The following is a 21,507-nucleotide window of genomic DNA, read 5'->3' on the forward strand; positions in this document are numbered from 1 at the left end:
CTCAGTGATCCAGGATAAATGAAAATGAAGGTAGAATCAACCACATCTTCACTCACAGATCTCTGTTTTATTTATTCTTTTTTCATTCTTAGACCTGCGAAATACTTCCTCTTTTAGAGGCTCAGTTGTTTACAGGGCGTCTGTTTCTACTAGGGCTGTTAATGAAACATGAGCTCATGTTAGTGTGAAAGCAGAGCGGATCAGGAAAAAGCTCAACCACAAACTTTATAAACGTATAAGTGGCGCTACTCTGTACCAACCTTTGATATGTGTGGCACCCAAATAGACAGAAGCAAGAGAGATTTGCTTCTGTCAGACTTTTACATACACTGAGCCAACTGTTCCTTTAAGCTATCTGAGAAAGTCCAAGTGATGGTGCCATCTGTGACTTCTGGCTTCACAAGCTGTGAATCCATTTTTTTTAAAGGTTTTGTTGGCTCTAGTGGCCTTTATTTAATAGTAGTTAGACAGGAAAGACGGTAATGAGAGAGAAATGGAAGACATGCAGCAAACGTCCCCAGGCTGGTAATCAAACCTGCAACCACCAACACAAGGACTGTGGCCTCAGTAAGTGGGTCATGCTTTGCCCCTGCGCCACCACAGCCCCCCAACTGTGAATGCATGTTAACGCAACACTTCAACCACACTGTTTCCTTTTGCAGCATCCAGATGCCTTAAGGTGCCACTTTTATTGTTTGGACACTTACATATTTGTATAAACAGCATGAACACATCTGACCTTAATATGGTCAGGAATAAACAGGTTTCTGAAGATGTATTTTCTGATAAATAAGTGATTAGAACTGAACCCTTCGTCTTTAAGAGCTTATTATAACAATTAGAACAGAGGCATGGCTGAAACCTGTTAGAGCGTTTCATTATCCACAACAAAACAAGTCCTGTACCTACATGGGCTGAAAAGTCGCTCAGAGAGGACTGTGTTGATTTCTCCAAAAGCAGCACAGCAAATTAGATTATGATTTGAAAATGATCTCCGGGACAAAGATCTTAACTTTTGGAGTCATGTTTTCATCTTCCTGTGAGAGGATTGTGGAAATAAACCCAACATGTTGTCGAATTCACAATATTCTTGAGTGCAAATGCCACCAATTCAATTATTTTGTTGTTTAATCAGGCATTTAGGAAATATATGCTAGAACAATCCATATTTTTCCACATATAACATGACTGTTATTATTTAAGGTGTTGTAATTGTGTCTCTCCAAATGACTTCTGTTCCTTGTGTTTTTCTCATTTCAGTTCTTGAGTTTTCATGTCAGTCCTGCAGTTATCTGCAGCAGATCGATGTTATGAGTCTGTAGGTTTGTGGTTGAGCGTCTTCCTGTTCAGCTGTCCATAACAGAGAGTGAAGCCATTTCCGATAAACAGACCTGATGATGGTTCAGACCTCTATGCGAGCTGGAGCCTCTGAACGACAAGCTGCTGTTGTGTTACTGATACGATGAGGAGGAAAAGTCATTGATTGAGAGGCAACAAAGAAAATCTCAAAAGCAGATTCTGGTTCTGCTGGGAAACCAGTTTAAGACCTAAAAAAAGAAGAAGAGCAGTTCTATGAAAACACAATTTTTCACTTTTAAACAGATCAACAAAGAAACAAACAAACAAAGAGGTCCGTAGGGTAAAGATTAAAAGATTAGCAGGACTAATAGCTAAGCTAAAAACAATACTTTAAATGGTATATTAGAACAGGATCAGCAGAAAATAAATACTTTTATATCTAACATGACTGAATTATGTATAAGAGTCATAGGACTTCAAATTATGCTATGGATCATGTGCTATTTATATCATAGCATAATGAAGCACTTGGATTATGTTGCATCTAAACTGATTCACATTATTTTAAGAGCTATGACATTCACAGCTATTAAATACATTTATGAAATATGAACTTTTCTCTCAGATATTCTATGTTTAGATTTCTACTTGCTCAAGAATGGCAGCAATAAAAAAAAACTAGAGAAATGGGCTGTGAGGAGAGGCGTGAGTCTAACACATATGGAGGAAATAACACAGCCTGTGGTTTCATGCATCTCTCTTTGTGAAGACTTTCAGATGATGAACAGAACAGAACGCATCATCGCTCTGTTCAGACTGCAGACAGTCGGGTGTCGGCGTTCAGAGAAAGGATGAACCTCCTGATGCGTTTCCTGCTCCTGTGTGTCGGTTTAGATCCATCCTGGGGTAAGTAAGAACAGAAAAACTTTGATTTTGCTTCAAATATCACAAATTCTTGACATATAACTATGTCATGTAAAGTTAATTACAATCTGTTGATGGAGGACATATTTGAATAAAAATGTTTTAATGAATCCTGCAAAGTGTAAAGACAGAATGTAGTTCAAATCGATATAACTATTTCACTAATTGTTCTAATTGGTGGTTCTGCAAAACAAAATTACAAAGATAAACGAAGAAAGTTGTGTTTTTATTATGCACATCGACAGTCATATTCAATAAATTAGAATATTCTTAAAAGTTCATTTATTTTAATAAATAAAATTCAGTTTATTTCACTCTGTAAAACATATGTAAATAAATTACACAGATTGATGACTTCAAGTCTTTATTTCTGTTAATTATGTTAATTTTCTGCTTACAGCTAATGAAAACACAAAATTAGGATTATAATATTACATCAGACCAAAAGGTTGTTATTTTCAAAAGGTACTTATAATCTGATGAATGAGCCTCATCAGAATGCATACTAACCTTTCCAGAAAAACTAATAAAGAATAAATACTACAGAAAACAGAACTGCTTCCACTTCTCACATTTTGCGAATATTTTTTCCGATGTTCCACAGGTGTTTTGTCCCACACTCTTGTTGTGAGACAGAGTGCGGACGTTTCCATCCAGGAGGGAAAGACGGTGAACATCACCTGCTGCTGGACTGGCACTTCTGAAAGAGTCGGCGTGAAATGGCTGAAAAACCAAACTTTAATTAAGAATAAGACTGTCATGAATCAGTCTGAAGGCTCTTGGAACGAGCACAAAAACAAATGTGAGAATCTGACATTGGAAAATATTAAAAGAACCGACTCAGGAAGATACATCTGCAAGGTTAGTGTGGAAATACCAGTTTTAAGTGAAACTGAAGGAAATGGTACAACCATCAGCGTTACACCCAGAGAGAACCCAGCTGACAGCGCAGACCACCAGACTAGAAACGGTAAAACTCTTTTGACCAAGATTCACCAAGATATTTACGCCCCGTAAAATAATATATTTGTTTAATTTGAAGAGAAGAAGACGATAGATGAAGTAACTGAAGACAAAGGAGATGACAACAGAAAAACCCACATTGTAGACAGTAGGTGACAAAACACCAGAGACCTGATGCTCATAGAAATACAGCAATGGACAGTTTAATGTGATGTTTTCTAACATATGGGAGAATGTTTGTTCTAGAAACTCTATCTGTCTTTATCTTTATTTAGAAGGTAAAGAGAAGGCAGTCAGACACAAAGAGAAAACAACTGACAGACCAATTAATCGCATTGCTAAAGGTAAGTGACATATCTGATATGTTTTAGCAACTAACAATAGTGTAATTTGTTGTAGAGACACCATGTGGAGCTACCAACAATCCATACACGACGTTTTAGCTGATTATTTTACAGATACGAAGAAAACCAGGGAGAAATTGGGAGAAAGAAAAAACCAACAACCAGCTGAAGGTAAATCAGATGTTTTGTTGAACATGTTGAACTACCAAGACTTTGCACAACCCGCATAACAGCGAACCACAACAAAGATGTTTCATTTCCTCAGATCACTGGAGAGCTCCAAATATTTGTAAGAAATATATAATGACTTACCGAGACATGTTTCCATCCACGTTGTCATGCGAATTGTGAGCAAACTTTTACAATTTTGCAAAAAAGAAATAGTAAGAATAATAATTGTGTTTTCATACCGTTTTGGAGCAAGTCAACCAGGCTACGCAGAGCGTAATTTTGTCCGATGTTGAACGTTAAGTATGACTAATAAATACGATGCAGAGGTCTCAAACTAACATGAACCGCACATTTCAGAAAAATGGAGACAGCACTCTTTTTCGGAAAAGCTGAAGACCACCTCAATGGAAATGAGAAACTTATGTCAAATGTTGCCTTTTCGATTGCGATAGCCTACTTCAAAATGCGCGTAAATAAATGAGTTATGTATGTTTTATGATTATGTAAATAGTAAATTTAACAACTAGCCTACTACTCACGATAAACTGTTAAATAAGATTCACCTTTCCCCATCAGACACGGTTCCCACTCAGCGTCTCCTCGCCACTCAGCAGGTGGCAAAATACGCGTGTTCAGTGGTCTCATCTACGGACACGGTGAAAACTCAAACAGCGTGTTTCAGTGAAGCTGGCCCACTTTATTCACTTTTTGCAACTGCGTTCTGATCAAACACACACAGAGACACATAAATATATGCACATACTTTTTATTGAATTGTTATCTATCTCTACAAATAACTAGTATTGTAAGGTATTGTTGCAATTTTCTCTGACATACAGAGGAAGGGTTCCTCTCCTACTTGGGGATTGACTGTCATGTTCCTTATTTTTATGAACGGCAGCGCGCAGTTAAAGCACTCAGCGTTCCCCAATGTTAGACACAATAGGACAGACATGAAGGAGAGACCTCTCATTGGGAATCGACTGTCTAACAAGAGACACTGAGTCCAGGTTAGTGCAAGAGCAGAAAAGACGATAGAACAGGGGTGTCAAAGTCAAATGGACGGAGGGCCAAATAAAAAATTTAGCTACAAGCCGAGGGCCGGACTGATCGAATGTTCATTGAAATTTTTTTAAATGACTCATATAGTCTAGTGAACCTAATTGAACCTACTGAAAACCTAACAAATATATTCCAATATGATCAGATAAATAAAGCAATATTTTCTTATGGCTCTGTCAGTAATCTTTAATTTTCAACAGACACAACTGAAATATTTTTAAAATATAATTGGATTGAAATACAATAAAATAAAGTGCAAAAATCTATTAATCCACATATGTCAGAGTCAAGGCATTTAGATGTGTCGCCGGCGAATTACGGTACTGCAAATTTAGATGTGTCGCCGGCGACACATCTAAATTTGCAGTACCGTAATTCCGCCACACGTAGCGCTAAGTGGAAAAATTCCAACGGTTTCTGAAAGGGGAGACGTTGCACTTTCCAGCAAGTATCGGGTTAATACGGTAACTTCGCAGCTGCAGCTGCAGAGAATGTAATTAATCCGGGGGGCACTCGTTTAATAGACGGTATATTTCGGCAATAACTTGGTGGATATTGAAAGTTCCGGTTGTTATGGATACATGGGTAAGTACATAATCTCACAGAACATTTAAAGAACTGCTTACAGTTCAAATAAGGAAGATATTTTTTTTCAGACGGGGTGCCGGCTTGCTGCGGTCTGCGGGCCGGTTCTAATAATAAATCAAGATCATCCCAGGGGCCGCAAAAAACCTTCTCGCGGGCCGGATGTGGCCCGCGGGCCTTGACTCTGACATATGTGCGATAGAACATTAAAGTAGCCTTTCCTTCGGACGTCTTAATTTTCCATTTGTCTTGTTAAAGTTTTCAGCCCATCATCACAGTGGTACTTGTTCATGCCAATCACTTAGCAAAAAATGGAAGCTGAACTGACAACAATAACTTGTGTGCATATTGTATTTAGATGGTTCCCAGGAGGTAATGTTCACCTTCATCCTGAGGTCCCTGCCCATCGTCGCCCTCATCACTGCCTTCTTTTGGCTCTACTACGTAGGGACTAAAGCCCAGAAAGAAAAAGCAGGTACTGGATTATTACATCCTCTCAAAGTATCCTGAGAAGATGGATACTTACTTAGCTGTGGAGTTGACTGATGTTACGTTTTTTTTTTTGTTTTTTTTTTAATTTTCAGCTGCTTCTGGAAATAAAGCGTCTTCGCAACAACGCACAGAGGAAAACCAAGAGGCAATTGTGACAAAAGAAGCAAAAGGGAAACGAACGAAGACTGGGATGTCTGCTGATCATCATGTTCATCCAGTACAGGACGTGGACTGAACTGCCTATGGGTCCATTTATTTATACATTCAGTCAGCCGACTTGTAGGTCACAGGAATGTTGGAGCCTGTATCTCTAATAGTCATTGGGTGAGAGGCAGGGTTTCTCCCTGAACTGAACTGGCTACCAGCCCAACAAAGGTCAACTACAGACACAAACCAGACAAAAACATTCAAACACCAAGTGTAAGATAAAATATCCAGTCAACCAAACATGTATGGTTGTGGAGGAAGGAAAGAAGCAATAAAGTAAAACGTGTCTTTCAAGTGCTTCAACAAACAAAATGACAAATACACAAAGCAAAGTAACTACAAGTTTACAAGAAATGTGTGTATGTGTGGGTGAAGGGCCAGGGCAAAGTGCAATGTTCCTTTTGAACCTCAAATAGCATTTTGTATGGAACCCAGAAGAACAGAAAATCATTAAAACAGCTCCACCCTTTAGCTGGTTTGGCTAAGACATGTTTCAATGAAGGTATTGCAATATTAAATATAAAATGTGCTCTGTATTGCATTCCGTACCAGTTTTGCACACAAATTTCATGTTCTTGTCATGTAAAACATTTACTTTTTTTTTTTTTTATAAATTGTTTTCATTTCAAAATGTGGAAAAGTGTAAAGGGTTTGAGTCATGAATGTAACAATGAATCACAGAGGTCTTTCTTAGCCAAGATTTTTCAAGTTGTTCTAGTTTGTGATCTTATCTGTGGAACATATTATGCAAATTTACTACCCAGTATCAGTGCAAGACCAAAAGACTGAACTATATAGTGTTCAGTCACAAGTTTGGGTGAAAAACCAGAAGAGAGTAAACATTTGGACATTTATTTTTATTTGAAGTAGAGATCTTAACACTTAAAGGGTTAACCGTTGCTGACACTTTACAAGAGATTGATCAAGTTTTCCTGGATGCTTGTTCACTGTCGTACCTATAGAATCTGAAGCCTTCACATAGCAGAGGCATTTACTCATATTTTTAATGTGCTAAAATTTTAGAAACCACATCATTTTTTTCCACTTCAAGATCACACACTCCGTTGTGTTTCTAGTGGCAAAATGTGGAAAAGTATAAAGGGTGAGTCATGTATGTAACTGAAAGCTAACATAGTGACAAACCTTCATATAACTTCTTTAAAAAATATTATTGTGTAACCTGTGGGTTTGAGATTAATTTAAAAATGAAGAGCTTTCCTCTAGACCCTCCTTACCTGTTCTACAGAAATGAAGGTCACCTCCAGGAAAGTGTGACAGTGTTTCTGCGTCATCGTCTCTGAGTGGTTAACCTCACGAAGGTTTACCACCGGCTTCACACAGAGCTATAAAAACTTTAAAGTGCTCCTTTTATGTTTATATTTATTAAACCCAACAAAGATTTTCTGACATAGAATCACAACATTACTATTCATCTGATATTGTATTGGCATCAGATTAAGAAAAATCTTTTTATTAAAAGCTGGAAATAAAAACGCAGAGGGCTGCACTCAGAATACTGGTGTTTTGCGCCCCCTGCTGGTGAAACAGATGCTTCACCAGTCTGGATGTGATTATTGCTAGCTGAATTCTTGCTAGCTATTTGTCATTGGTTACTTGGATCAGATGTTTTCTCTTTTCTGCAGTCATGAGAATGTTAAAGTAAGTTGTTTTTCAGACATCAGGAACAAAGAGTTAGCTCCCACTTTTGCTTTCATTTTAAATTAATTAATTTCAGTTAAAAAATACTCTTATTATTCAAAAAGGGAAATTAAATGTTGCTGAACTCAAACTATTCAAGTTTCTACAAAGAGTTGTTACTGAAGGTTGTGGTTAGGAAGGATCTCCTGTAGGGGTCAGTATTACAGCTTTTAAATCCCTGGTTGATGCCGCTATAGCCTCATGGATGATAACAGAAGAGGTCTCGCTCTCCATAAGAAATTTATAGAAGATATACAGCATCTTTCCATAATTTCTAAATGGACAAACCTCCCTCTGTCTCTTTTTGTCGACCGGTAAACACTGACACATTTATGTCTCTACTTCTTCATTTTCCTGTTTCTCCTGAAAGCTACAATCAACTGATTTGTGTTAACTCAAAGATTATTGTCCCCACATTGTGCAACAAAGCCCTCCAACTGCTGTTTTTAATGTCGTTTTGATGCTCCTGATAACTACACTATCAATTGAGAGTTTGTGCTGTTAATAGGACTCTGCTTTGTACTGGAAGTATGAACTGTACAAAGTAAAAATGAATGGTGAGAGTACAGTTCCCTGTGGAGTTCCTGCACTGATGACCAACTGATTATGTTGACCCACAACCCCACAGTCTTACACACTATGCTTTTATCTGTCTGATATTCATTGCTCCAGTTAATCTAAATCAAAAATGCTAAATTTGAGCCTTTCACAATATCACTAAGTCAAATGTTTTCATCCAATTATTTTTCCGCATAAAAATGTACTGTTAATCAAACACATTTATCATATTTTTAACTTATTTATCACCAGGGAACAATGAGTACATTTAATTCTTCTCTGCATTCAGCTTGTAGATGAGATTCTATTCCTTTGGGGTTCATCGTTTTACAGTTTGGTTGGTCTTTTTTGTTTGATGTAACCATTTCCTGCTAAGTTGGAAAAAAAACGCCACAGTGGTTTGTTTACGTGTAGAAATCACGGAAAATACAAGCCGAAGCCGCAACAAGCTTTAGCAACAAGTGAAGCTGTTTGCGCTTAACCACAGCCAGGGGTGACGGTAGCAGTAGGACCCGCTGCAGTCATGACGAGCGGTTAGAGAGCTACTGTTAAAGGAAACTGCTGGGAAACTTTAGCAAAAAGTTACAAACTTCAACCACCAGATGGCAGCAGAGGGTGACGTAAAACATCGTCACCTTCCTAAAATATTAATGTTTTTTTATTATTATTATTATTATTTAACCAAAATCACTTTTGGCAAAAGAAAACAAACAAAAACAAAAACAAAAAACAAACAAACAAACAAACAAAAAAAAAAACAGGCCATTATTTTAGGAATGTGGTCAAATGTGTGTGGGTGTTTTTGTGCGTGTGTGTGTGTTTTTAAACTAACTCAAAAATGTCTGTAGTTCATATTGAGTTTAACAGAAAGGTTCAGATCTACCTAAGTGGCGACTCTGTTGAGAAATTGTGAGGTGTCAGCATCTTCAGAGGTGGATTTTCACTGGTCCGTTAAAACATTTGAAACGTTTAAACAGTTGTAACGTTTCCATTTGATTTTAAAAAGTAAAAGTACGATTTGGAAAAGTAAAATTGTTTTCCAAACACAGGATTGTCATTTTTAATCCGAAGGTTCCAGAATATCGACAAAAAGTTATGAAAAACGCATTGTATAAAAGGAAAAAAAAACAAAAAACAAAAATATTTGAGTTGCATGTTTTTGAGTGAAAAAAAGTACTTCATCAAACCTTGACTTCAAACTTAATACTAAAAATAAAATATCAAGATTAGAGAAGGTGGGTTTGCTTGTAATTGAGCAAGTTATGAAAATCAACAGAGGATCAAATGCTAATTTCCCCTTTACTGCACTTGTATTGGGTTTGGTTTTATAATTGATTCTGAACGACATAGTGACAGATGTCAACAGCACACAACAAATTCTGCAGAGTTAAATCAACACTATGCCGAATCTATTTGGTCCCTTTCTGAACTGGTATTAATTTAACTCTTACAGAGTTATTTCAACAATAGTTTGAGTAGTTATAACTTTTTCAAGGGTTAAAATTACTCAATTTCTTGTTGAAATAACTCTGAAAAGATTTAAATTAACATCAATTCTGACAAGGCACAAATAGACTGGGCATAGAGTTGATTTAGCTCTGCAGATTTGCTGTGCAGATGATTCTGTTGTTCACCTCTTAATGATACTGACTGGAATCCTGAAGATTAAAAAAATCTCCAGTTTGAGAGTTATCTTCTATCTACATATTACATAATTCACCACGTCAGGACCAGTAAAGTAAACTACCGTTAGCATGAGGAGATTGAAACATGACGGTATTCCAAAATGCAAAAGACTTTGTTCTTCTCGCATCGAATTCTCACGCAGTGAGAAAGGCTCACGGGGAAGTGGTAGGTGGCATGGCACGGTGTTAACATTTATCCTGACCTCTGAGTCACTGAAGCAACGGATCATCTCTTATGAGAGATTTCCACAACTAATATCTGCTGAGAGAGGCAGCGGTAAAGGTCACATCTGCACCTCTCTGTTCAGCAAAGTCAGTTACTCCCTTCGACTAATGCAAAACAGTTCATAATTCTCATTTATGCTCTCAAATAATTAAAGATGTTAAAGGAAAAAAAAAAAAAACATGCATCGCTGTTTTCCTTCAAATGCACCAGTGGTCATTAAGGCCAAACGGTTCCTCTTAAGTTTTATCAGACATCAGGACGTTTCTATAGAAATAAAGGTCTTTACTCCTGTGTGCAATCTGCAATCTGGCTTTTTTACATTTGTTTTGAAGTGATGTCTTCCTCCCTGCTCTATCGTCATGTTTCTTGATTTCCTTTTTCAGTGTGTTATGTATTTTCACGCAAAACACTTTGAACTGTCTGACCTGAAAGGTACAAAGCAAACAAACTTGACTTGACTTGACGTGGGAAACCTGAAGTGAGAAGCTTTGTTGTTGAAGTCATTTCCTCCCTTAAGAAGCTCAACAAAACACACCGACCAAACTTGAAGATGGAGTCATTTAAGGGGGCGTCTGTGTGACATCGTAGTTGTTCCACAGGGAAACAGGAAGTCATGGAGTCATACCAATTAAGCACTTTGATCAATATAACAAAATAAAGCATACATTGATTCTTCAGAGGATTTAGAGGTGCTAATTATGTAAAAGTTGCACTTTTCTTTCAAGTGATATTTCTGCTACTGCAAGAAAAGATTACAATATTTTTTACATTTTTTAAATCCTTGAGTGTCAACAAACGTTAACTGGGCTATGGTATTACCCTACCATAGAATTATCAACAAATTAAGACATTATTTGTGATATCGTGTCACTTTTAGAATGTCTGAGTGGCTCAGATCAGTCAAACATAAATGTTCATTCAGAACCAGACACCAAATGTTTCAATCAAACTTTGCTAGACAGCGCAGGACTGTGGCAGTCACACCGTTTTCAGAGGTGACACGTTGGTGTGAAAAAAAAAAGTGTAAACAGCACCGAGTCAGAGAGATGATAACTGAACACCAACTGTCATAGATTTCACATTTTCACATCACCACATAATTACATTAACTTTGGAGGTTAAGTATTAGTAAGGCAATATAAACAAGAAATAAAAGTACATAATCTACATGTAAATAATTATAAATTGTAAAATATCTCAACTGTACAAACTGGCAGAAAAACCTCACTAGTTCATAGAGCTAATCTAACATTTTTCTTTCAGTTTGCACAATATTGTAAGTATCAAATAGCAACATAGTTCTCAGAAATAAATGTGAAGTGAAGCATAAACATTCATATAAACATGAAAACAAAACACAACTGTCCTAGTTAAAACTAGGGTGAGAATAAGTGACGAACTGTAACGTGATGATGTGTAGGAACAAGATCATTAGGAGGTGATTAGTTACCATGTTTGTTTGTGAATTTGCAGGCCGTCATTTATTGTACTGCAGAGCATCTTGATGTGAAGGCTGATGCACGGCAGTGGCAGCTGTGAGGTTTGTGGTTCGTCTTCCTGTTTGTCTCTTTATCGACGCGCTGACGGTCCACAGCGGAGCATGTGGCCATTTTCTTTAAGCAGATCATAATGAGAAGTAGAACGAGAGGGCCAGGTGGCCTGAACAGACCCTGTGAACAACTGGGTCAATAACAATCTGCTTTTCACATCTGAGAACGGAAAACAAATGTTCCCCTTCTATGAAATCAGACCAGAATGTCGCTCTTTTGATTCCGATGATGGTGACTGGTGTGGCAGTTGTCCTTATTTTTTATGAAAAATTACAGTTCTCAGTTAAAAAGCCAAAAATTGGCTTTTTAAACAGGCTTAATGATGAAACAGTAAACAGTGGATTGACCGTGGTGGTCTGTTATTGTTAAAGGGGCAGTGTTATGTGTTCTCCAGATTCATAGTGCTATTTTGTAGCAAAATCAAGTGACTATGTTGACGTTAGTTGTTATAAAATGCTGTAAATATCAAATATGACTAGAGAGAAATTTGACTTCACAAGTTTGAAATTAAACCTCTGTCTCTTTAAGAAGCTCCTGTTCTTTCCGTAAGTCATTGCAACATGGCTCCTTTATTAACCCTTTAACGTTTTTACCAGCGTTGCTCTCAGAAGAAGCTCATGTAGCGAGTTTGCTAATTGCTGGTGGCTAGTCTGAAGGATCTGATTTAGGAAGTTGCAACTTTGTGAGGTGGAAACCGGAAATTTACATAATACTGCCCCTTTAAGAATGCAACTCGCATGGAGAAGTGGAAGCATTAAAACCCATATATAAACATATAAAAATGTGAATGGGTTTGACCTCATGTGTGTTTTGGTGTGCAGCGTCTCATTCTCTCTGTCTGAGGTTATAGCTGTGTTGAATATAATGAGTCATTTGAATACGAGTAGTTATTTCCCAGAACACCTGGCAGGTACATAGAACGGTTCACTCTCTCCTCCTGGGACATTTCCGTTCCGTCCGTCTCTCTCTTCTTTCTGTCCTCTTCTCGCTGGTCTTCCTTTCTGCGTTGCAGTGACACGTTATTATTCTCTGCAGCAGCTGGAACTGAAAACACAGCCGGTCAGCTCCAACACAGCTAATGACCGGTGACGAACATGCTTGTGCGGCACGGTGTAGGAGCTGGTTGGGTACCTGTGACACTCCTCTGAGCTTCCCTGGCTGAGTGGTGGACACAGAAAACACAGAAAACGGCCAAGACGATGGAGAAGGACAGGATGAGCAGGCCCTTCAGGAGAAACAGAAACATCTGATGTTGGTGTTGGGAAACACATGGATTCTCTAGAAAGATCAGACACACACGGAATTATCAACAGAGATGGATGGTAACTATGGTAACTTTTATCACATTTTTGTAACTTTTACTTGAGTAACATTACTTTTTAAGCGACACTATTCTGACCATGGTACCATTTCTACTACTCTACCCACTCTGAGTTATACAACTAGAAAAACACCAGACACAAACCTACATATTCTCAAGGTGAGGCCAAACAGACAGTTTAAATGTTAAAATGAAATTTCTTGATTGTACTAGTAGAGAGAAAATAATATAAGCCTGCTGTGCCATTTGGAGGTCAAATGAACACACTACATGTCACATATTCTTTTTTTTTCATCTTAATCTCTAAAATGCAAAAATTAGCACATAATTTGATTTGTTTTTGCTTACAATGACATAATTTTCTAAATATTGAACCAAATATTATGATCAGTTACTCACTCCTTGAGTAACATTTTGGATCAATTTCCTGTTACTCTCAGGTAATTTTGACTACTTCTTACTCCTGGTTGAGCAAAAACATGTTGAACTAGTGCTATTAAACTTGAGTACAGTTTTTGAGTACTCTATCCACTTTTGATTACCAGTAATATTTTTGATGACATTTTTTGGAATCAACTAAAATATAACCTTTCAAAAGTGAATTTTACTGCCAGACATTCAGTTGGTCTATAAAGTATGTTAATGTTATAAAAAGAAACTTAATCGCCTGCTGCTTTGCCTGTCATGGTGACAATACATTCAGTTTACTGTAATATCTGGAGAAATATGAAGCCATGCTCTTTATTAATGAAATTGTGGTTGTGTGATAACATGAACGAAATTAATCACCCATTGAGGATGATGGATAATATAAAAAGTAAATGAGTTTACTGTAAATATGATTTTTGGAAACATATTTTTAAACAAAGCACAAACCTTCATCTTCCCCAACAAGAACAGAAATGCAAAATCAAATGGTAGTAAAAGTTATTCTATTCATAGAATAGAGTCCTGATGTAAAAATACACAATTTAATTCAATATTACTTGTTAAAAGGGTTTTTTTCTGCTCATTCTGAGAGCCTGTAGATTTATCTATGACTTCTTATTTTCTATTAATGTTTGGTTTTTCAGCCATCTAATGCCAACTCTTTCAGCCGTCCCTTTCCAGCAGCAGGAGATCTTTCCCGTCTCTCCTTCTTGGAAACAAACATCCGGACTCTGAGTGACAACAAGAGCACCTGAAGAAACACCTGGAAAGAGACATAGTGGACTGAATTAGTAACTTCATATGAAATGAAAAATGCAGTAATGCAAATGCAAAACAAAACATGGGTGTATTTGATGCTTACAAGTCGTCAGCATAAATGTAATTTTAATTTTTGACAATTCATAATTTATTTGAACAATGGGAACAATGGTACAAGAAATAACTAGTTACCTGAGTTTGAATTGGTTGTGGAGTTTTTTCAAATTATTACTGGATCAAATTCATACAAACGTAAACATGCATAGAAAAGCACTGATATTTGAGTAAATATCGCTTAGGTTGCGCTTGGACTACGCACTTTTTATAATTATTAAGTTTCTGATGTAATCTACAGTTGAGCCCTTTTAATTTGGTTGGTTTCCAGTGAGTTCTGTACAAACACAGGAAAGAACACTTTAAGGTTTTTACTTACTCCCAGATGAACGGACACAGAGGAGCAGTAGGATGTTCAGAAGAAGCTTCATTGCTGTTATCGCTTCAGAAACTTTTACATCCAGATCAGATCAAGCTTTTCAGCTTTAGTCACAGAGTTTCTGTGAAACACAAACTGTGTCTCCTGCAGATCAGTAGAAGGCAGTCAGATCCTCCTTTCTTACACAGATTCACGTCGACAACCAGACGTCTTTCCCTCAGTGGGTGATGATGAAACACAGGTTTTGTTCAGCTGCTTGCTGCCACATTTGTATTAAGTCACATTTTAAACTGTGCTTATACATGTTAAAGAACAAGTCAGATGTAGGGTTTTACTTCCTGAACTTTTAATCACTTTTCTTTACAGAGCATTGGTCAGTTCGCCATGTTCAAGAAAGACATCCAGAGAATCTGTCAGATATTCACATCTGGTGTCCAAAATGCAGTGGCGGGCCGTGCATTTCACACCTAGGCCTTCAGTAGTGCCCGGTCTGAATCAATCCAACCCTCAATAACTATTTTATGGCTAGAAAACTTCTACTGCAGGTACAGCTGCGACACACATAAAAAAAGCACCAAAAATAACCTTATAAAATTGCAATATTATTTAGGAATATAGCAACATTTTACTCACCAAAAATCCTGATTATTTGTACACAAAATCCATCCTCCTTTCTTTCCTCAAGAAGATTTCAATTACTCTGTTGTGCAGATTATCCGTGCGTTTCAGTTCCATCAAGAAGTCCTTTTCTATCGCCATCGAAGCTAATGCTGAAAGTCGAGCCTGCCCTGTCGTATTTCTGGCATAAGTTTTAATTAGTAGACTGAAAGTGGCGGACAAATCCTTTTCCCGGTTGTGACAGGCTTGCTAGCTTCGGAGTTGCCCGACCTTGCTTAACAATGTCCAACTTTTCTTGAAAAGTCCGTCTAGAAAAAAGCTTTGACAGTAAATCTCCAACCAAATCCATTTCTTCTCCTCCTTCAGCCATTGTGGGTTGACAAAACAGCTATTAAATCAACACAACAATAACTTCGCTTGTGCAGCTCGCAACAGATGCCGTTTGCTAGCTCTGGCCAATCACAGCGTGTGAATACGCTGACGTTTCCGTACGCCTGCTAGAGGGCCTTGGTGTCGCCAACTCAAAATCTGATTGGTTGAAGCAACAGTTTGATCGACATTTATTTTATGCTACATGGCCCGCAGAACTGATTGTGAAGGCCTCCAGGCAGATTTCTTTGACCCTGGCAACAAATAGTGGCTGAAATGTGATTGGTTCAATGCTTAAATATGAAAATACACGTCTGGAAGCAGCGCAGCCAGGGGGCGAGCAATGACAGGAAGCGGATAGACCATTTGGAATTATTTAATACGTATTTATGGACAAAATATAATTAACATCAGTCTGTGATTCAGATATTTTTAGGCCAGCAGAGAAGGCCTTGCAGGCCCTGACGGCCCACCACTGCCAAAATGTCAAAAAATATTCATGTTACTACGTCATCCAGTGAGCACAGTGTTGCAGAAACCTTAGGCAGCCTGTATAGATCTGGTTCTCAGGGTAACCTGAGTGAAAATTAATCTAATACTGATTACGACTCCAATCTCCCTTTGGAGAGCTGGAAGTAAGGACCCTTTATCACTAAAAGTCGGCATCTTTTCCTCAAAAATATCTGGTGAGAAAACTAACTCTAGCTGCTCTGAGAACCTGCTGGGTGTTGTGGTGTGTGGTTATTTCGTGTTGTAACTCCTGAGAAGAACCACACTGCTCTGGGTTGCAGTTTCAGCATCTCTGGAGGAAAATGGACCCTGTGAAATAACTAGAGGAGCCCATGTCAATCAAAAACCAACAGGAATTACACACTTTTCCAGAAATATCACAATGTTCTTTCAGTGTGTAATGTATTAGGCTGGGAGCAGAGCGTCAAAAATGGAACAAAAGTGGAGAAGATCCTCTCAACCCAACATCAATACCAATGTTCTGGTTGGAGATTGGTTTAGATCAGAGATGGTACATTCGATTCAGTTGAGTGACTTGAGTCAGTGTTTTATGCAGACAGACCCTGATTCCTGGTTCAGAATGAAGATCTGAGTCATTAAGAACAGCATGTTCTTCTTTTTTTTTCTTTAATTATGTAAAGCACCTTGAAATGCCTTGCTGCTGAAATGTGCTATGCAAATAAAATTTGATTGATTTGATTGATTGATTAATGTAGGCGATCTAGGAACTGACCAGTCCTAGTGTGAACATGTCCCAGAATGCAGCTGTTCTTCCAATAGATTTGCCTCTAAGTCCGACTTGAGTTTACAGTAAATGAACAGTTTGAACTTAGAAGCATGGTAACATGTTTTAAACATTTTACCAAGATAATCATCCCAAAACTCAACGCAGAACCAAAAACCAGTCCAGCATTTAAACTGAATCAAAACTGGATCTATCTTCAAACACAACAAAATCCAAAAACACTCCACATAAAGTAAGGGCCTATTGGAATCTAGGAATTTTGAAATTTTGGGTATTTTGTACTTTGTTAGTTGTCATTGAATTATATTGCTTGTTCTCACTGAATATGTACTTCATAGAAAGGTATTGTGCTTTATTTTACACTTGTCGGTGAAATGTATGTCTGAAATAAAGTATCATCATCATCATCATCATCAATATTTTAGGAAATAAAGTACCTAGTATTGTAGGAGCAATACTTCGCTTTGCACTGATCTGTCATAATCCCATTGTCTCTTCATGTCCATCTGTCATTCCCTCAAGTCCTTCATGTCCATCTGTCATTCCTTCATGTCCATCTGTCATAATCCCATTGTCTCTTCATGTCCATCTGTCATTCCCTCAAGTCCTTCATGTCCATCTGTCATTCCCTCATGTCCTTCATGTCCCTCATGTCCATCTGTCCTTCCCTCATGTCCATCATGTCCTTCTGTCAGTCTCTCATCCCCTTCATCAGCTTCCTCGTCTTCTTTGCTTTGTAGTGAAGTAGCTGAAACGTAAACATAACACCAGTCAGATTCACCACAGCTAACCTGCTACCACTATGAGCTGAACTACTTTTTGAATACCTCTTGTGTCCCTCTGAGCTTTGGTCCCCTGGTAGTAGAGCCAGAAGAAAGCTGTGATGAGGGCCAGGATGGGCAGGCATCTCAGAACAAATGTGACAACATCTTCTTGGGGAACATCTGAAATCCCTCCACAGAGACAGATGATCAGATATGCAGAAGTTAGCTCTATCAGTCATTAGTGTAGCAAAATGTCACATTATTTGTCATGTCATCTTAGAGAAAGATTTTTCAAACTCTGTAAATTAGACTGATAAAAACAATATCAGAAGGTTTTGTCCAAACTTGCATGTAAACACAATGATTTATTACAATTTCTTTTTGTCCCAAAAATAGTAAATTAATAAAGAATAAAAAGTCTCTCCGGTGGTTGTTAGTTACCATATTAGCCCGTTAAAGTTTGTACCGGATGAGAATCACACATAGTGGTGAAGCCTGTGCTGGTACTCCTCCCTTCCTGCTCTTTATAGGTACAGAAGATGAGAATGTGCTGCATTCTTTCAGTGATATGAGGTAACGGCATTTAGCACAACTCTTTAACTTCACTCAACAACTGCATCAAGTTTCTGTCATTCTAAATGTCAGTTGTCATTTTCTTCCACTCCACAGTTAAATAAAAACGTGTCATGTGGTACAAAAAAGGAGTTACGATGTTTTACTTTACTTTGTTTAAAGTAGAGCAATGCCTCGGCTCGGTATGCTAATGCCAACAGCCACAGCTAACTGTTGGGATTTTTCAAAACACTGTTGCACCAATAATGCAACAGTTCTTTCAGCATGTTAGCGTTAAAAGTGTCTTACTTCATTTTGGTTTGGCTGGAAGATTCAACAGATTATCAACAAGATAATCAAAATGATTCTTCTGAAGAGTTAATATAGTTAATAGAGTTAGACGGCTCCCTGTGGCTCAGTTTGACTCTTCACCCAAAAACAAACCATTCCTTACCCATGTTCTCAACCTCTCTAAATTATTTCATTTCTTGTGCAGTTAGCTTTTTGGAGAAAATCCAAAAAAATAATACAGTCTCATATATAACTTTACTGCATTACTTTCTGAAGACTTGATATATACCAACTATGACCAACATAACCAAATAACTCTAAGCGACATCGTACTGCTGTACAATGTTTAAATGTATAGCCACCTACCTTTAGTTGTGCTTTCAGTTCTGTTCTCTCTGGCTCTAACAGTGATGGTTGTTCCATTTCCTTCAACTTCCTTTAAAACTGGTATCTCCATAATAACTTTGCAGATGTATTTCCCTGAATCACTTCTTGTCATTGTTTCTATTATCAGAACTGAACAGTTATTTTTCTGCTCAATGTGAAAGCCTGTAGACTGATTTATGACAGTCTTATTCTTTATTAATAGTTGGTTTTTCAGCCATGTAATGCGAACTCTTTCAGCTGTCCCTTTCCAGCAGCAGGAAATGTTTCCTGTCTCTCCTTCTTGGACAGAAACATCAGGACTCTGAGTGACAACAAGTGCATCTGAAGAAACACCTGGACAGAGACATGATGTGTGAAAGACCGTCAAACAGAAATTATTTATTTTACATTATTTAATCATTTTTATATTTAAGGACTTAAAAGCATTGAAGATTGATTCATCATTAATCTGGCTCATGATCATTTTTCACACATACGTTTCAAGCCAAATTAAAAAGACAATGTTGGGCCAGTTCAAGAGGCTGATTTTAGTTAGCGAATGCTCAAACAAAGCCTGGATAAGGCTATAGAAAGTATTTACTCCCTTGGATATTTTACCCCTTTGATTTATTTTACAAATCAATCATAATTAACAAAATTAGTTTTTATTGGGTTTTTTTTTTTTTTTACAAAAAAATGACAACAAAAGTCCTTTAATGTCAATTAAAAAACAGATTTTTTACAAAATTATGCCAATTGAATGAAATGAAAAATATTTAAATAAAGAAAATAATTGCATAAACATCCACTCCCTTCAAGTCAGGATTTTAAAGGTCAAAGCAATGCGTCTGGTGAACAAAACGGACAAATAAATAAGTTTAATCAATGTCAAAATCATATTTTATTGCTCTTTTGCTAATTCTTTAAATGTCAATATTTATTAGAATGGTAACTCTTTGTGCATTTCTATTTTCCCTATTGTTAATTTTTACAGAAATGTAGTAACTGCAGTGTTTCCAATGTCCTTGTCCTCAAGAACATCGGCAACAAGTTGTTCTTGGCAACATCTTGCCAAGAACAACAAAAATCTGGTCAAAAAAAAATATTTTTTTTCCGATTTTTAGAAAAGCAAAATTTTTTGTAGAAATTTAAAATCGAAAATGTAAAATTTACAAAATATTTTACATTTCCAATCCAACTCCAATGAACAATCGCAAACTGACAAAATGTAATTTTTGTTCGAATGCAATCACTTTTTAATTCTCCCCCTCCCCAATTTTCTATCAGCGAAGGTTTTTTTTTAATAGTTTGTTTTATACAGGTAAGCTATATACTGAGAAATATCCGAGTTAATCTAAACACTCATAAAGTCAACAACTTTAAATTGCACTTTGTGAAATAAGTGTAATATATAAATTAGTTGTTACTTACCCCATGAGAAGGGGGCACAGAGCATCAGCAGACAGCTCAGTAGAAACGTCATGATTCCAGTTTGGTTTACCGCTGAATACTGGTACGTCCCTCTTCATGGTCTGTGACTTCTAACACAGATCATACTGCAGGCGCTCTCTCTATTTGCCGGGTTTTTATATTTTAAAACAAAGGTGTAAAGCCACACATTGTTCCTTCCTCTAGTTGAGTTGGGGACACACAAACTTTCTGTTCTTTTATGACTAACCTGTGAGCCATGTTACTCTTATTTTAATGATAAAATATGGAATTTATTCTCACCACTGCATCCATTGCTACATGTAATTTGTAGTTATATTGTGCTTCTCAACTTAATTGAGACCGAACATGGAAAAAAAAGACAGTAAGATTTTTTTTAGCAGTTTAAGGTTCTTTGAAGAAAATAAATATCGCTGATGCAAATATATATTTAATATCTCACATTTGATAACTAGAAATGTCCAATGCAAAAGTGACTTTGGGCAAATGTCAGTAATATAGCAGTTTTTGACTTCATTTAATACTTTTGGGGCACTCTGTTGTTCTTTGACAAGTATGCTCCTTGGACATGGGCATCAGTGTCTGTGGTAGGGTTGGGGATGAGAGGCCTGATGCGTTCAAGAGCAGTCAGGGCAATAGAAATGTCACCACAAGCTAATATAGATCTCCTTCTCCTTCTCATCAGTTTAGGATATAATTGAAAATTCAACTTATTCTGGTACTTTATTTAAAAAAAACAATCCCTAACAGAATTGCTCTTTGGCAGCCATGTTCTCTGTGATACAGTATCTGCGGTACAGTTGGGGATGAAAGGCCTTGCATGCAACTGAGTTCAGCAGCAGTCATGAAAATAAAAATACCACTACAGGCTAATCAGATTAGGACATCACTGACAATTAAACTATTTGACAAGTCATTAATATTTGAATAATTGACTGGATAATTATTTTGTAGCTCCAGCCTGTGGCCAAGAGGAAATGCTGCAGACCACCAGCATTTCAACATCATGTGTGCAAAATCCTGCCCTCAGCTCCCTGCTGGAGGGCAAAAAGCTGATCACCAATGTTGACTACTATTGGTTTTAGTTGTGAAGTTGTCAACATAATGCGCTAAATCTTAAATGTACACATGACGTGA

General features: G+C 37.3%; 2 protein-coding genes across 2 annotated transcripts; one reads left to right on the forward strand and one right to left on the reverse strand.

The window, feature by feature from the left end:
• Positions 1–1,266: 1,266 nt before the first annotated feature.
• On the forward strand, positions 1,267–6,687 carry LOC106931717 (uncharacterized). The gene is made up of 7 exons (XM_088015891.1): positions 1,267–2,205; positions 2,828–3,193; positions 3,266–3,334; positions 3,462–3,530; positions 3,645–3,701; positions 5,707–5,823; positions 5,933–6,687. Exons 1-7 carry the CDS (start codon positions 2,151–2,153, stop codon positions 6,073–6,075), a joined length of 876 nt encoding a protein of 291 aa, XP_087872017.1. The 5' UTR covers positions 1,267–2,150; the 3' UTR covers positions 6,076–6,687.
• Positions 6,688–17,508: 10,821 nt separating this feature from the next.
• Positions 17,509–20,404, reverse strand: LOC106931709 (uncharacterized). Its single transcript, XM_088015980.1, has 4 exons — positions 20,353–20,404; positions 18,922–19,275; positions 17,740–17,901; positions 17,509–17,696 (listed from the first exon to the last, which is right to left on the reverse strand). The coding sequence occupies exons 1-4, from the start codon at positions 20,402–20,404 to the stop codon at positions 17,509–17,511; spliced, it is 756 nt and encodes a 251-aa protein (XP_087872106.1).
• Between the last annotated feature and the right edge of the window lie 1,103 nt (positions 20,405–21,507).

The sequence above is a fragment of the Poecilia mexicana genome, unplaced genomic scaffold (assembly GCF_051168715.1).
Source record: "Poecilia mexicana isolate PSO_F unplaced genomic scaffold, ASM5116871v1 scaffold_18, whole genome shotgun sequence".
In the NCBI taxonomy this organism is placed as follows: Eukaryota; Metazoa; Chordata; class Actinopteri; order Cyprinodontiformes; family Poeciliidae; genus Poecilia; species Poecilia mexicana.